At 35.2% G+C, this 17,712-nt stretch overlaps 1 protein-coding gene across 7 annotated transcripts in view; it reads left to right on the top strand.

Annotated features, from left to right (window-relative positions):
• DPH6 (diphthamine biosynthesis 6) overlaps nt 1-17,712 on the top strand; it is a 200,990-nt gene that overhangs the window by 137,378 nt on the left and 45,900 nt on the right. For all 7 annotated transcript variants that reach the window (XM_071558029.1, XM_071558027.1, XM_071558025.1 and 4 more), the window contains one exon: nt 2,975-3,217. In XM_071558029.1, coding sequence (XP_071414130.1) covers nt 2,975-3,217 — 243 coding nt within the window. The remainder of the gene's footprint in view (nt 1-2,974; nt 3,218-17,712) is intronic.

The following is a 17,712-nucleotide window of genomic DNA, read 5'->3' as shown; positions in this document are numbered from 1 at the left end:
CCACTGAACTCCCTTGATTACTTACAGTTGTGCTAGCTGAGCAAAACAGCTGCTAAACTATTATGTTAATTTATTAGGACTCACCTCTCATTTAATTTTCAGTTATATAAATGAAAATAAAAATGGAAGAAATGTGGAATCACATGAGGCCCCGTTTATAACCTGCTTACTTCTGTGGAGCTCTATTAGAAATACATTGCTACAAGTGAGCATCTCAGCAGTACAGCGTTTGCTTTGGGGTTTTGTTTGTTTGTTTGCTTGTTTTTCTTTGTGTTTGTGAAGTCTTTAATAACATTTTAGCACTAGAAATATGTGTATGGTCTGCAGTGAAAATCAAATTACCAGTGAGACACCCACTGTATAAATACAGATCCTTTAAGGATCAATACAGATCCTTTATATTGTAGGATTTTTTTCTATGCTGAGTTTACTGGATATGCAACTTCTGTAGACTTGATACTCCGAATCTATAGCCTGAGCGATCTTCTGTTACACTCATAAATGCTCCAAGAAGATAAACTGTTGCAAGGTTCTAGCAGGGTTTTGCAGAACACTTTCACAACACAAGGATTGACACCATACATTATGACAGCTCCTCTTGTAAGATTTCAGTACTGTAAACAAGATAGTATGATGACTTCCCTGTTGCTAACGATTTTCTGTATAATGCTTCAAACATCCCAGAGACAACCTCTTGAAATCTGCTAAACTGGTGTTTATACTGGTTTGCTGCTTTATCCCTGCTCATTATTTATTCTTGCTTTTCCTGACCGAGTCACTGGAAAAGAGGGATGTCACTCCTGCTTCTCTTATCCTAAATTATGTCCCCCTGAAATACAGCTGATGCATGTCTGTGGCCATTTTTTTACCTTTTTCCCCTGCATCCACCTTTTCATAACATAGTGGCTTGTTAGGACCATTGTTTTTCTATTAATTACATCTTAAGATACAAACAAGTATGTTAAGAACAGAGTGATTTTTTCAATTGATTTTTAAAGAACTCTGCAAAATTCCCACTGAATCTCAGCCAAAAGTGGTGCCAATTTTACTCAAAGCCTTCAGAGATTTTCTTATGACCTTGCTTATGACCAGTGGGACTAATTGTATCAGAACTGTCCAGGATACTTTCAGAAAGTGCTATCTTGGTCTGTATTTCAAAACAGTGACAGATATTTTGTCGTTAATTAGTATTCATATTATGTCTCAAACAATCTGTTCAAGAATAGGGGAAGTGAACTGGTTGAACAGCTCTTCTGTCTACCTAATAATTAACATGGGTGATGCATGGAAAACCAGCAGCTCAACAAGGGAAAAAAGGAAGAAATATTGCCAGTGTGATTATTTTTCTGTAGAAGTATAAACTACCTGCATTGGAGTTTTTGACTAATGCATGGATTTCACTTTGCAGAGGTGAAAATGACTGGTTTGCTCTAAAAACAAACCTGTGCCCTTCTGAATCATATCTTCCTGAATTTGTTTCTCATCTTGTCAGTATGCCACTTGGTAGCTGGCTGGACTCCCTTGTTCAGTTGCACATATTTTAAAATAACACTGGAAAAAAAATTGTTTCCTATAAACCAAAATACTGCTTGCATATTTTTTTGTTCCAAACTCAGGATTATACAAAGCATTATCAAACAATATTTCAGATATTTTAAACTATTTAAATAGTTGATGGATGACAATTGATATGTTATGCTTCCTCTCTGCCTCCTCCCCCTCTTCAGCTGCTAATCATAGAACTTGTATGCCAAATTGTATAAGATACTCTTCCAATAGTTACATGTGTGAGTCTTTTGTGAGACACAGACAGTTATGAGGACAGATTTGGAGTTGCATATGGGTCTGTCACATGATTTGATTGCCATGTCTTCTAGGACACAGATTTCTTTCTTAATTATTCTTAATTCTGAGGAATTTTTACATTTGATACAGTAATTTCTGCAAAATTCTTTCTGAAGATTTCTTCCACAGTCCGTTTTCCCTCTCTTTACTTCCAGCAAAATCCTTCCTATGCTGACTTCAAAGCTGCTTACGCCCACCTTACTTCCCACTTCTATACTTAGTTTTCTTTTGATAGTGAATAAAATTTACTGGTTCACTGATTAGGAGATGCACAGACTTCCTAGAGAAGTGCAGCATAAGATGATGGAAAGTTTTGATATTTACATTAAGATTTTATAATAAATTTTTGAGATGTCTGAATAGTAAGAATAAATGTTTCCTTTGCTGGCTGCTTTTAAAAAAGTAGGTCTTCAGAGTGTTGCTGGGAAGATTTTGGAAAAACAGCCCAAAGTAACTGCATTGCAGCTCAACTTAAAATGTATATTGATGCTATATCTGGCCACCCATTTAATTCCATTTTCAAAAGGTGACCCATCTCTTTGTTCAAGTAGCATTCTTCTGCTTTTATTTTCAATCTGCTATTTCCTTTTATCTTCTGGTGGAATATCGTGACTTTTTTTTCAGACACAATCGTTTGGGTGTTCTACACGTATATTTTTACAGTATTTTTAAATTAGTTTACTAAAGATTTTATAGATATGTACTGATACTTTCTTATATAGTTTTGCATAAAACAAAGCTTAAGACATGAAAATTTAAGAAAATAGCATTGAACCAAAGATAATGTGCATATCACTCAAAAAATAGAAAGCAAAAACATATTAACCATGTTGGGGCATCAGTGTGATTCGGCAGCAGTAAAAGTCTTTAACATCAGATATTATTGTTTTGAGCTGACACGTGTATCCATGTATTAACTATTAGGTTACAGTTTATTGCCATGCTATGTTTCCATATTGTAGTTAAATCCCTATTAAATTGTCTTTAGGCTGGCAAGTTTGTTCCATATGTGACAAATGATGGCAAAGAACAGTCCTATTGAAAGAAACTACCTAGAAAATAGAAAGGTGCTTCCCTTGTCTTCTGTAAACTCCCAGAATCTTATTTGCTTATTTTTGTTCTCTTCTAGGTTGGAGATGTTCTCTACTGTGCTGGACAGATTGCTCTAGTACCTTGTACGATGCAGCTTGTTAGCGGTGGCATACGGACAGAGGCCATAGTTTCCCTCCGTCATGTTGAACGAGTTCTCCAAGCTATGAGCCAGAAGACTGCACTCCATCACGTCATCACAGCCTGCTGCTATGTAACTGATAGCAGGCACATTCCTATTGCTCACTCTGTATGGCAGAAGAAATTGCGAGAATATAAAAAGGTAACTGCGATATCCATTTTCTTCTTTCTGGGTTGCCTGTTTTTTTTTTTCCTTTAAGTCTTGTAGTAATATCAGAATTTTCTCAGTGCACTTCAGAGGGGTTCAAGTGAAGCTGATACAATATGGTTTGATTGAGCTGTTATGTTCTGGCTCATAAGTGGTTGTGCACAATTGAGAAAGAAAATTGCTTAATAGAAAGTTATATTCACCACTAACTTTGTCTTAATTCCCCAAAGCACTGTGCTAAAGGACTCTTAAAGAACAGTCAATTTCTCTAACAAAAATGTGAACAATACCTCATTTGAATTACTTCTATTCCTATATTTTTGAATAATAAGAACTGGGGATTTTACTTAAACTTTTTGATAGTGAGGGTTTTTCCCTACTATTTCTTACAAGCACTATTGTCATGACAACTGAGTTTAGCAATTTACAGCTCATTATTGCTTTATATTCAACTGGACTTTTTAAGACTAGATCGGGACATGCTTCTCTATTGGTTAACTCTACATTAACAATTTAATAATTTGCAGAGTGATTTATAACTATATTGTAATAATTTCTATTATGTATGTGCCACTTTTCTTAAATAGGCATGGAACTCCCTGTCAGCATTAAAATGTAGTGGCCACAAGTTTTGTAAATAAAACATAACTTCTCCATAAATGCATGAAAACAAGACTAGTAACTGCATCATTTCTGTATAATTTAATATAACCTAATTATTATGTTTTAAGGAAAAAAACCCTGAAACTTTCCTTCTATTTGCCCTTGATTTCTTTCTCTGCACTAGGCACCAGTCTTTCTGAGTAAATATGGAGATTTAGCTAGATACTTACATCCCATTTACTAGTAAAGGATCCTATTAAATAGTGTTTATTACTCCTCCAAGTCCAGATTCAGATTCAATATTGAACCTTAATTCAAGTCAGATTTTTAAATTCTATTCTGTTTCTTGCTCTCTGACTGTTTAATAACATGTACCATGACCAAAAAGCCTACCTGCTTTCTGATTTGGGATATATATGATTGAAGGAGAGATTGGTGGTGTTTGCCAGCCCTTTGAAATGTTTCCTTTTTCCAGATAAAATTTTTTAGGTCATCTGTAGTTATAATACTTACCAGCTACTCTTTATCAAGTCTTTTATTTCTTGCACTCACTAAGATGACTAGGCAGTACTTTTTTTATTCTTTTTTTAGCTACATGAAAAATACTGATGAGATGGCTTCCTTTTGAGTTATTACTGGTATCTATTCCATGTCACTTTTTGATTGTTCCAGCCATAGTTTAAAAAATAGATTGTTGCCTACATGTACTCCTGTGAAGGGATAGCTGCCTGACAGTTTTCAAGAATCTTTAGGAAAAACATCCTGCAACCAGACATGAGGCAGGCATCAGGCAATCCTGGAGGATGTTCATCAGCTTATCAGGTCCTAATTTATTAATGACAGTATCAGAAAGAGAAAAAAATATTAGCAGATAAAGTAATGTGTGCCACAACACAAGAAAGAAAAAGATAAATTATAATTAAAGTATTTTAAACTTTAAATAAATTATGTAATATATATTTCAGAATAATCAAATTTTTTCCAGAGGAAATATATGTTATTAACTAGAGAAGTAGCTCTAGTGAGCATCAAGGACGGGAAGGGATTGTAAGAGAGGGAGAAAACTGTAACAGTAAACTGTCTGGACCCCCTTGGAACTTCTGACTTATTTTTGTCACCCAGCCTCTGCTCTCTTCCTTATTCTAGCATCATTCCTTGCTTTTTACACAAGTCCTTTCCACTGCTGTCATCCTGATTTCCTTCACTCCTAATGGCAGCTCAGTGTCTACACTCCCAGCACCATTCCTGCAGCCTCACCCCTACAGTATAACCCCCTGAGCCTCCCTGAGCCAACATTATCCCCAGACATCAAGGGTTGTGTCGTTAGAGCTGGAATCCAGCCCCTGTCTCTCTCTCTTCTTCCTTCATATGTCTCTTTGAGTTGCAGTGTCATTGTAAAAGCCATTTGGAGTGACAGAGGAAACAAATCTGGTGCAGAGATGTAAGGTTGTAGTAAAAAGAAAAAAATAGTGGGGAGGAAAGGACAATAAAGCAGCCCCACTGAGGGATCACTCAAAACAACAACACCTAAATTACTGGATTAAAGAAAAGATCTTTGGGTCAACATTTTGAATCTACACAACAGAAGTTCCCTTTGTTAAAAATAAAAAGGTATTGTAATAACTGAGATCTAGAGTGAGTGAGCTGAAGTAAGCATTTAATTCTGTAGATGGATAATGCTGCATTTTTGTTGTTGGAGACATTAAAATATAGTTAAGAGAAGCAGTGCCTAAAATTAAAAAAAAGAAAAACAGAGGCTGTAAGAAATAGCATAAAGACAATTATGCAAATGAGTAATCAAACCCAAAACCTGGAATACTTATTGGAATTAACATATACTAGTGCCAGCCATCATCAGCTTTCCTCCACCCTATTTTAATTTACATTCCTTCCACAATGTCTTTGTAATTGCCAGTCATGCTTTGGGACATTTTAACACTCTTGAGGAGATACATTTAGAAAGCTTCTCTAGCGTCCCTAGTAAGAAGTAGTAAGAGTAGTGGTAGAACAATTTCTGCCTCACCCATTTACTTGTTTGTTTTAGTTTAGGGTTTTTTGCGTTTTGGTTTGGTTTGGTTTGGTTTTGTGTTTTATTGAGGTTTTTTAAGTAGGCCTAAAGAAAAAACTTAAAACATTGCTAAACTTTCTGGAAGAACTGACAGTTTTCCAATTAAGTCTCATCTTGTGTTTTTCTGTACTTCACATCTTTTAATGACAGTGTCATGTAATATGATGATTTTATAAGTGGTTTTGCTAACTCATTCAGCAGAGTAATCGATAGAAAAAATAAGCCAGATGGGTTGTAGTCCATTTGTATTGGGTGGGACAGATGGCATTATTGATAGATGGAAATATTCCAAATAATTATTGTATAATGATGTAGCAGTGACTATGCCTGCAAAATTTTATTAATTTATTTTGTGTATCCCTTTTATTCAGTAGGGATTGAGTTGTACTATTTAGACAGTACAGCCACTATCTTTAGTTGGGAGCCAAGTCCCCCCTGCCTTCTTTTTCCACTACCCGCGGGCTTTCCATGTAGAGCCATTCCCTAGTACTTGTTAGAGTATTTCAACTGGTGGCTTGTACTCCTGCCTGTACAACAGATTCCCTTAGACTAACTGAGATAGGCAAGGTCATGATTATATTTTTAATACCTCCAAATGCCTGCTTTTTGCTTTCCTTTATTATCCTCACCAATACAAAGAAGAAACATGCTGTACTGTCTCAAGATTTCATGCACTCTAACTTCCTTATTTACTGTGGTTTACTTTTTTTACATCTTGCTAATCCCCCACAAGATTTGGTATAGCTTGGTCAATAAAATATATAAATTCTGATAAACTGTGTAATAGATACTTATTTGAGTTGTTGCTATTCAGTTGTATATTCCATGGAAAAACACTATGAATTCATTTTTTTCTGTGAGTAAAGAGCACATTAATTTTCTCACAGAAAAACTTTGAGGCCATTTGCTGCTTTTGAAATGCCTTTCTTGATAAAAATCAGTGAATGATAAAATTTAGTTTCAGTTCTTATTTTGATTTGATGAAATACATGCAAAACTTGGAGGAAGATTTTCCAGAACTATCTGAAATGTTATCTCCGGTTTCCTTGTCATAAAAAGAAAAATTTATAGAGAAATACTTTAGTACAGTTAGTACACAATGTTTTCTTACTAACAGAAAGTTTAGAATTGGCTATATTTGTAAGTGAACTCAAAAGAGTGGTGAAGGGACATTTTGAGACAGTGAAACAATATATTTTGTTAAGACTAGAAGACAGAGTTGCATAGAAAGATAATACTTAATGTAATTGCAAAGTGTTCTAATAGCTCTAACGCCATTAGCTTATATTTTTTGCCTCTTCAAGTAATTTTCTACATACTATTTTTCCTTTCAAATGATGATATTATAGATCAATTCCCCTCTGAGTTATTTTATTAGGAAGCTACCTATATGTTTTCCAGCCTTAGTAATGAAAACTCTACCTGGTGAAATACTTCCTCTGACATGAAAAAGTACGTCTTCAGACTTTTATAACACAGCATGTATTTAGACATTAGTTGTCTGATCCTCTCCTACCAATAAATTTATGAACAAATGTGCTCTAAACTTTTAAAGTTCTCCAGCCCATCTTCTTCTGACAGAAGCTTTCCTTTTTTTATGGTAACCATTCAGGATGAGTGGCTGTGATCCCATGATTGTTTCAAATCCAGCAAAGAGTGCTAGAGTTGACTTTCATTCTGTCAGGAATGCCAGTCAGGTTGTTGACAATGTGTGTCTTAATAGTGTGTAATGCAGAAGTGATGGAAGAAAGATTCGCAGTGTTTTATCTGATATATATTGTGAATGGGTTCCATGCTTATTTCAGCACTCGGGTAACTTGATGCCAAATTTAAAAATCTAAATTTAAACCTTTTGGGACAGATTTACAAACTGCTTAGATGTCAAAAGATGTAAATGAGCCTGAACTAGGATTTTTTTTAAATATCTAAAAGCAATCATCTAGGGCACTGGGCCCATTCTAGGGAGCCCCTGTATCATACCTTCTTTGACACTTCTGGAAATGCCATTGATGCTACCCTGTCTTTCCACTTTGCCTACCAAGTAATACACAGGTCCCAAGGTATAAAAAAGTTAAATCTTGAACCAGAATCTGTCTAACTATATGCAGTTGTTTTCTAGAGTAATTATTTTGTTTTCATGGCAGTCATTTGGAATGGCATCATGCATCTGTAACACAGCAGTCTGTGCATTGTTCAGACATTCCTGTACTATTTGAAGTATACAGACTGTCATGAATTTAAATAAAATTCATGCATTCTCTGACACTCTTTCTAAGTAGAACAGAAGTAGATTATGCTCAAATAGTAGAAGTTGAAGATTTTTCTTGCTGAAAAGGATTGGACAGTGGTTTAAGATTCCCTTTCACCTATAGAAAAATTACCATAAAACTTAAAATGGAATATTAAAAAACACAGATTTTTGTGAGAGGATATGTACTTTTTCACCATGCTGAACAGATGTTTCTAAGTCCATAATATTCAGGTACACTTTTTTGTCTATTTTGTTTTACTTTATGTATCAGTTAATATCTTCATTTAATACAATTGATAGATTTCCAAACAGTCTTGAAAATTCCATGTCCAATAGGAAATAATATAGGTAATAAGTCTCTTTCTTTTACAAGTTTGCTGAACAGAGTAGTTAAAATATGAGTGGTAGAAATAATAAATATTATAAAGATGGAAATGACAGATTAGAACACTGCTACACTTACACTGGAGCAAAATCTCATGAAGGTTAATTAATACAATTTGTAGTATTATCAGAAGAAAACTAAATATTTTTGAAAACTATTGCTGCCAGTCAGTACCTGTGCCTATCAAAAATTCAGTAGGAAGAAAATACCTGTTTCTGTTTCCCTTTTTTTTTTTGCGTTGTCAGGTTCCTAACATCTATTTTGCTACTAGATGCTACTTTAAATGTTCCACAATTTGATATATTAAACCAGGCTTCTTTTATGGCCCACGTTCAGAACACACAGTGCATTAAATTGCACAGTGGTAGTGGGTCTTTCATCTTGTGCCTACTGTATTTCATTTCCCCTGTGTTCAGATTAAGCAAAGCTTTTGTATTCATTTGAAGCAACTGTAATGAGAATATTAAACACAGGTCAAATGCAGATAGCAGAACTCCAGAGGTCCTTGAATTGAAAATAGTCTGCCACTTGACGCTGGGCCACAATGGAGGTGAAAGGTTTGCCACTTGAACTTTTTCTTAAAGGAAGATTATGATACTCTATTTGTAACATTAGTGTAGCCTTAATAAATTTTAAAAAGGAGTATAGTCAACAAAAAGAACAATGAAGCAGTCTACATGATTTTAACTAAAGCCATTATTAGAAATTGAATATATATGTCTATAAAAATTATAAGATTGCAAAATGCTGTAAACGGTATGCTAAATTTAACTTGTAGAATATAAACAAAATATATAAACGATAGAAAATAAGGAAGGAGAGTATTTCTTCTGTGAACATTTGTGTAGATAGATACAATCAAGTCCTCAACTGGCATAAGTCAGCATAAGTCTGATTTCCATGAACTGATTTATACAAGCTTATTTGCCATTTACAGGTAATACATACATGCATTTGAATGTTGTTTTTCAGGTAGACACAGTGAAGAAATGCATGTCAAGTTATTCAGGGTGGTAAACAGCCTAGTTCACCCAGGCTGACTGATTTCCCCCTGCAGCACTTCCCTTATAAGATTTTTTTTGAGTGATTCTTCATTTCCTTTGCTGAAAATATTAATTCTGTTTTGAGCCTGTCACTTTTGTGCTAAGCAAGAGTGCATATATGCATCCAGTGTTTGATTAGGCCAGAAACTCTGGTCAGAAGTCTAATGTGTGATGACTGTGAAAGCCATTAACAGGGTTTCAGCTATGAAGTGAGTACCTGTTGTCACTGCCTCATTGTAGGGGGGAGAATGAAAAACAATCAAGGTCTTACTTTAACTCATGAAAATTCCCTATTAAACTGTAGTCCAAATTACATGTAGGGAACTTTAAATTCCCACAGTGAAGGATGCAATTTCATGATAATCATCACCTTCAAAGTTTTTTTGTTCTCCTTTGAATAAGTTAATCCTGCTCATCAGGGCTGAAAGAAGAGCCATATTACTACCCCAGACTACATAAATAGTTTTATTAACAACCATCTCTTCTTAAACTGTAGCAGGTTAATCACTTTCAGACACCATAAACATTCCTTCCAAGTCAGTGCTTCCAACAAGTAGTTTGATCTTCAGTACTAAGTAGCTATTCTAGATCTTGGTCTTTTCCAGGGAGGGTATTTTAACTTATCTCTTCATTGTAAGCTCCATAAATAATAGAAAACTCAGATCTCAGAAATTGGTCAAACTTAGTGAAAGTCCTTCCCTTAAATCTACAGGCAATATCCTCTTTGTCATGGTTATGCAGGACCGGGAAAAGTATTCCTGTTGCTGGAAGCTATTGGATAGTGTGTGTGGTCTTCCTGGGATAGTGTTAACTTTCTGCATAACAGCTCCTGTGGTACTGTGTTTTGGATTTGTGGCTAACAGGCTAATGTTGCAGTTTCAAGGCTTTCTGGTTTTCCCACTCAGCACCCCAGTGAGTAGAGTGATGTGGGCAGGAAGCAGCCAGAGGCATATCCCATACCATACAACATGCTCAGCCATAAAAAAATGGAAAGTTTTGTCTCCCAAGGTGGCTATTCCCCAGAGGCTGGCTGGGCATTGGTCTGCCACTGGGAGGTGGTGAAGGATTGCCTTTGCATTGCTAGTTCTATTATCTTCACTTACTAAATTGTCTTTATCTCAACCCAAGAGTTCTCTCAAGTTTTTTCTTCCTGTTGTTTCTCCTGTCCTGCTGGGTTTTGAGGGCCAACCAAATGGCTGTGTCAGGGCTTAGAAGCTGCCTGAACTCAACACCACAAACAGATTCAACAAATTACCACTGAAGAGAAACTTGACTATTAACTTGGAAAATTCATACCTGTCCTTCTCCCTATCAAACTCCAGTAAAAATTAGAGCTCAACATGTCATCTTTTGAAACTGTGCAAGAATCTTCTCTCTCTTCGTATACAGTAATGATCTTCCACCACCAAAAAATCAAAAGGGGAAAACAAAGAAATTAACTCAGGAAAACAGTTTCTTCCAGTGGAAGTACTTCTTTTTAGTGTGTATTATAATCTATAATCCAAGAGATCCTACTAAATTTCAGTATTAGGATTATCCTCATCTCTTGTTTTGTGTGCTGTTCATAATAGTAATTTCATTTCTTCTTCCTCCTCTCTTCTGAGGGATATCACGTGGTCTTCACAATTAATAATAGATCTTTAATTTCCTTATTCATAAAAGTCAAAGTAAACAAAAAAACATGCTTTCCTGGACTCCACTTTCAAAAAAGTAGGTAAGAGAGTGTAAAAGTGAAGAATCATATTTTGAAACCCCTTTAAATTTTTGCACAGCAAAAAATGAGCAGTGCTCACTGGACAATACCCAGTAACACACATGCCAGCACAGCACTGAATAATCACTTTCAGCTTCCTGTCTGTGTTTATTCAGCTTCCTTGATGAAAAATAGATGCTTCCAGCTGATGTGATACCTGTTCAGTTCTTGTCAGCCCTTTAGTTGTAACACAATGAACATGGATGGTAACACTTGAAATCTAACTTTGATTTTATCTTGAACATTATTCAGTGTTAATATTATGCTGGTGTTTCACTTATAAGCACTTTTGTGGAAACATCCTGGCCATCTTCTGTAGTTCAACAAAGTAGTTACCTTTGCATATCTATATCAACAAAGAAACAAGTCTGAAAGAGGAAAATGTAACTATTAACTGATGAAAATACTAGTTGTCAATCATTTTTAATTAAGACAGTGATTTTGGTAAAGATTTGTTGTAATTTGTCAAATGAATATTTGCGTAGAGTTGCAGACATCAACTCAGTAATGAATGTTCTCATACTGTCTCTGTGCATGTCCTGCAGAATTACATGGAGGAGATACGTACATATATAGATTTTTCTCCCTTTCTACCTCCCTCCTTTAGTACATATATATGCATGTAGATAAATATACATTACATGCATATGCATGATATATATTTATAGGTGTATATGTATGTATATTCATATCCATGAATATCAATGAATCTCATTCAATTGACTACTGAGAACAGTTACATATTTGACTCAAACTTGGCTTAGAACTTTTAGGTTATTGTGAACTTTCTCCCTCGGTGGGTCTGGCTGGGATGGAGTTAATTTTAATCATAACAGCCCCAGAAGTGCTGTGTTTTGGATTTGTGGGTACAACTGCTGATAGCAGACCAATGTTGGCTGTTGCTAGACAGTGCCTGCACAGCATCAAAGTTCCTCCTACTTTGCCCACACCCAGCAGGTAGGCTGTGGTTCAGCAAGAAGTTGGGAAGGGACACAGCTGAGACAGCTGACCCTGATGTACCAAATTGCTATGCTGTATCATTTAAAATCATGGCTGACAATAAAAACTGGAGCAGTGTTGAGGTTTTTTTCTAATTTTTTGGGCAACCCACTACAGTGGATTGTAAGAAATTTCCTGAATTGCATCACCTGAGTTTGACTCCTGTAACACTGAAATGGGAAAAACCGATCCTGCAAAATTCAAATTCCAAACTGTATGTAGGACATTATTGACCAATGTAAATGGCTTGAGTTAAAATAAAGGGCATGTGAAGTCCTAATAGTCCTGTTATATGTCATTTAACTGATCTTCCTTTGCAGTCATACCATATAAAAAATGAATAACTGACTACCCTGCTGAACAAACATTTGCCTCAAAAATATTCATATACATGAGAGAATGTAAATATATTTTCCACTAAAAATTTGTTTACTTGAAAATGTCCCATTCAAAATTAAATTAATTGCCAGAAAGCCAGTCATATCCTGAGCTGCATCAAAAGGAGCATGACCAGCAGGTCAAGAGAGGGGATTCTGCCCCTCTACTCTGCTCTGGTGAGATCTCACCTGGAGTGCCACATCCAGGTATCCCTTGCATACTGCATACTGGGGTCCCCAGAGGTGGGCCAACAAGGTGGTCAGAGAGAAGTTCAGTAGTGCAACCAGAATTTTTAAATTGTTTTCTTCTGCCTCCAGCAGCATCACAATTTTCTTCCTTGCATTCTACAAAATTCATTACAGGTTTAACAACAGTAGCTAATGGTTCTGTACATGTACAGGTGAACAGATGATATAGTTAGAATATGTGGAGTGAAAGCTGACATTCAATTTAAAAATTGGTTTCAGAGCTCATGGTCAAAGTTTAGGAGGAAAGTAGACTTTCAAGGAAAATATCTTTGCAACCAGTATCTGACATTCAAATCCCAAATCATAAAATCTCTTATCCTTACTTACCCACAAAGAAGATTTTGACGATTAACTTTGTTCATTTTCTGTCCCATTTGGGTACACACTCTCAAATGATTTTCAAGTGAAATCTTTCCATCTTGAACATCCTTAATTCAGTTCAACTCTCTTCCCTAAGTGCTTATTTTTGACACTACCCATGAAGAATAAAACCCTCCGAGTGACAATCTGTGATCATGTTTCATGTGGCAGACTTCATTTGCTTTCAGTTTATATATTCAATTTATGGTTTTGTTCCTTAAATAGTTGGGGGGAGGGGGAGGGGGGGTTTGTCTCACATTGTAACTGATATATTGAATGATGTATGTTTGAGAGGTATTTCAAGGCTCTTAACTTCAGTCATTAACTAGTTATCTCTTGTCTCAGAAACCTTTAGTTTGTGGAGAAGTTACTATTTTTTAAGCAAATAAAACAGCTTTTCAGTATGTAATTATTTTCTTATCAATTTTACATTTTCATGCCCTTTCGAGCATCTAGCATGCAGTGCTTGAATTTACATTTAGCTCTGCAGGAACTGCTTTAAATATTATTATTAAGAAGGAAGAAATCAAAAATCAAAGTGAATTTTTAGTACAATTGTGAGGTATACGAAGGTGCAATTGCAGCAACAGCAGCCTGGATTAGTGTATAGAACTAACTCACAGCTTGACAGAAAATCCCTGCTGGGGAGGAAATGTAGGGGAACTGGCAGAATTTTGCTACATCTGCTCCCTACTGCTAATAAGTTTTAACCCATTTCATTTTTATTATGTTTGCTGTTTAGATATTTTCCTTCCAAAATTGTATCTGTAACTATGAGAACACATAAAAGGGAGCACGACAGGTAAGGCTGTTTAAAAATTTAAAACTATCAGCAAGGGATATTAAAGGCCATAATGAGTAAGATGGTTGCCTTCTCAGTGTGGGTTTTTAGAGTTCAGGCACTGCAGCACTGGTAAGAAGGCTGAGCATGAGTAGTGGGTAAAACAGATCTCGTAGCTTGAGTGGCTTGTGCAGCCAGAAGGCAGCCTTAGATTATTTATTCTGGCTTCTATATCACAGACCACTACATTTCACCTAGAAATTCCCATTTTGAACCCTGTGAGTATACTTTTACTAAAATATATTAGACCTTAAGAGTTCCAAACACTTCATGCCACAGGATGAGAACCAAAAAAGGCTGAGCTTCCCATGCAGTTTTTTACATTGGTTAAATACACATGGCTTGGTAGCCTGACTGCTTCTGCAGAGTAAGGGAAACAACTAAAAACTTGAATGGACTTAACAAAAGTGAAAATCCTTTCCGGACCCCTTTGACTTAGAGAAAAAAGATACAGGTATTCATATTGTATATTTTCCATTTGGTATGATCACATACTTCCCATAAGTGATTATCCAACATTTTTAAATCTTTCTTTTTCTCTGATGGTGGCATAATTGTCACATACAATTATGAAATGTATTTTGAAGAGGGACTGAAATGTATAAAATTCAGTGGGTAGTTGAAAATTCACAGTCTGTGTGCTATTGAGACAGTGAGATAATGGGTTAGAACAGTATTGTGATACTTACCTGAGAAATCATACAAATTGGAAGTCTCAGTTTTAAATAGGAGATTCTTCTCCCTTACTGTGCATGCAGAAGCCTGTGCCTTTCAGCAGGCCAGTTTGCATTTTCTACTTTTCTTTCAATTTATTCTAACAAGTAATTATTTGAGCTTCCTTTTCAGGAAAACTTCCAGATTGCTAAGTCCAGAAAGCAGAAGTGTTACCCTAGTTATTGCAAACTTTGTATACAGTCTTCAGGCTTTCAGTTGTTCATTTGTTCTACAAACTTGCTCAAAGCTGACTGTGTATGTCTTCATGGAAATGTGAGACTGATTGCTCTTGTTTTGATCCTGTCACAGAGCTCCTCAGTTTCTGAAATGAAAGGATGAAAACGCAGGGACCCAACAATAGAAAACAAAATTAACAAGCAAATGATATACTTCTGTGCTAAATATAATCAAAAGAAAACTTGTAAGGTTATGTCTTAAATTTCAACTGAACCTTTTCTTCTATCACATAGGAATGATGAAAATTTATACTACTTCTTGCCCTCTGTTGACAATCATGGTAAAAGATAGAATAGCAAGTTGCTAAATTATTCTGTTTGAGTGATACAAGCTATAGATCCTGTAAAGTTATTGATCTGATTTCTTATGAACTTTCTATTTGTATGAGTTCCATATTTGCTTTCCTTTTTTATATAATGCTTATTTATAGTCAGAGTAAAACTACTCAAATACCATTTGTCATGAAAGTTTTGATTCTGCAAAGACTTAAAGATATCTTTTATGCACCAAAAAGCTGTCTCAACTTATAAATCAAATTTATGGTATACTTATTGTGGGATTTGGGCCCTAAGAGTGTTGTTACTTCATTTTTATGGTAGTTTCTTCTGACATACTTGGTTGACTACCATAAAATTTTAGCCCATCACCTTGTCATATCCTAATAATAGCCATCAATATATTGTACAGTTTTCAAATTTCCTATACTTTCACTAAAATAACGTGAGGTATGCTGATTTTATTCACCTGCCTCTCTGGGAAAAGTTAAGCTATGCTTGGCATGTTCACTGCTGATCATTTCATAGCCAATAATTAATTATGCATCACTACCATAGCTGTCTGCAGAGTTTTGCACAGTTATTGTGGAGAAAATTTAATTTGGATTTTTTCCCAAATGCCAGCATGTGGAATTATAATCATATTAAGAGAAGATATTAATTTGAATTCCATTGAATTACACAATTTGATTTAAAGTACCCCTAGAAACAGTGCTACCTCTAAATTTCTATACTCATAAGTTTCTCCTGTATCTGCTTTGCCTTTTTCATGTTTTTATTTTTTAAAGATGTATAATGACTCCATAAAAATAAATTATTCTGCAAAATGTGCTATCAGATACTGACACAAAAAATAAAGAATCACCTTGTTTTCTTTAGATTTTCCTTGTTTCAGTAACACAAAGTACAGGTTCAGTTTCCCTGTTGACATTATATAAAATAATTTCTACATGACGCAATGGTTACTGAGCTACCTCCAGCTTTGTCCAACGCGTTGTGGAGTACAGAGGACTAAAATTTCTGAAAACCTAGTTTCTTTTTATATTTACAGTGTTTATTCTATGACAAACATTCAGGTTTATAAGACCTCATTTTTAGTCTGCCAGTTTTGTGTTATTTTTTGCATGCAGCAAGTTATTTGCTTTATTTCAGAAATAAATACTAAATACTTGACTGTCTTATTTTTGAAAGCTTTGCAAAAAGATTATTCTGAACAATTCTATTGTTATAAAACACTGTGGTATTCATTCTTTGAATTCAGACCTGCTAGACCAGGAATGCATGTGGCCTATTTATTAGACAAACTAGTATGTTGAAAAGGATTGCTTGTATCCTACTTTCTTTAGCAGCTGACATTTTTATTCTTATGCAGTTTTCCTAGTGGAATCTTTACTTTTTTAAGTCATAAACCTATTGTTGTGAGAGACTCTAGCAAAGCTTAAGCAGGATCTCAGGAGTTTGATGCTCTCTGTTTAATGCAGGCATGTAAAAGAAATTTTAAATGTATTATTTAAAGGCACATTAATCTTGCCAGTATAATGGTATAATAATGTGTACCATATAAGGTTTTCATAAACTCAGCTTCTAAAAGTAACATCACAGTATCTTTCTTTTTGTTCTCCAAGTCAATTCTTTGTAGAGATAGCAATTACGCATTCATCTGTGTTTTTTCCAAACTGATTCCATATTCAGCTGTAAGGTAGATAGGCCTTAGTCTTTCCTAACACAACAAAAAGAATATTTCTCATTTAGAACAAATGGAGGATAGTCAGATTTATATAATAAATGCTAATAGCCAAAATGAGTCCTTTTTCAATTTAATGAAACAAAATAGTTAAATGTGTATACAAAGAATTAAGTGTAGGTTTGTCTTATACTATTACTGTGTTTTCATTGGAGTTTTAATAATTGGAGTTTTAAAGCCTTGGATTTTTTTTCCTGTTACAAAAATACACTATTTTTGGAGAAATTATTTTTAAGGTTAGCACCTTTAAAACAGCACTCTGTGTAAGTTAGTTTATAAGCCTTACAGCCCAGCGTTTTTCATTTTACTCTGCTCATTACACTGAATTCTGGTCTGGTTTGCAATGGTATTGTGAATGCATTGGGCATTCATTAGTGTGAGAGTATTTTCTAGCTCTCCTGAACATGAACAATGAAAATTGAGTGAATCTTTACTCAGAAGTGAGGCTTACAAAATGCAAGGATTTTGTAACACTATGAACTAATGTGTGTGTGCATTTTGCATGCAACAGTTAACAGCAGATAACCACTTTGCTTTAATGTAGTGTTATGGGTTCACCTAGGTGGGCCTAGATTTGGGCTCTGAAGTGT

The sequence above is a fragment of the Pithys albifrons genome, chromosome 6 (genome assembly GCF_047495875.1).
Source record: "Pithys albifrons albifrons isolate INPA30051 chromosome 6, PitAlb_v1, whole genome shotgun sequence".
NCBI lineage: Eukaryota > Metazoa > Chordata > Aves > Passeriformes > Thamnophilidae > Pithys > Pithys albifrons.
Note: the sequence above shows the minus strand (reverse complement) of the source record. Positions and strands in the feature narration are given on the sequence as shown.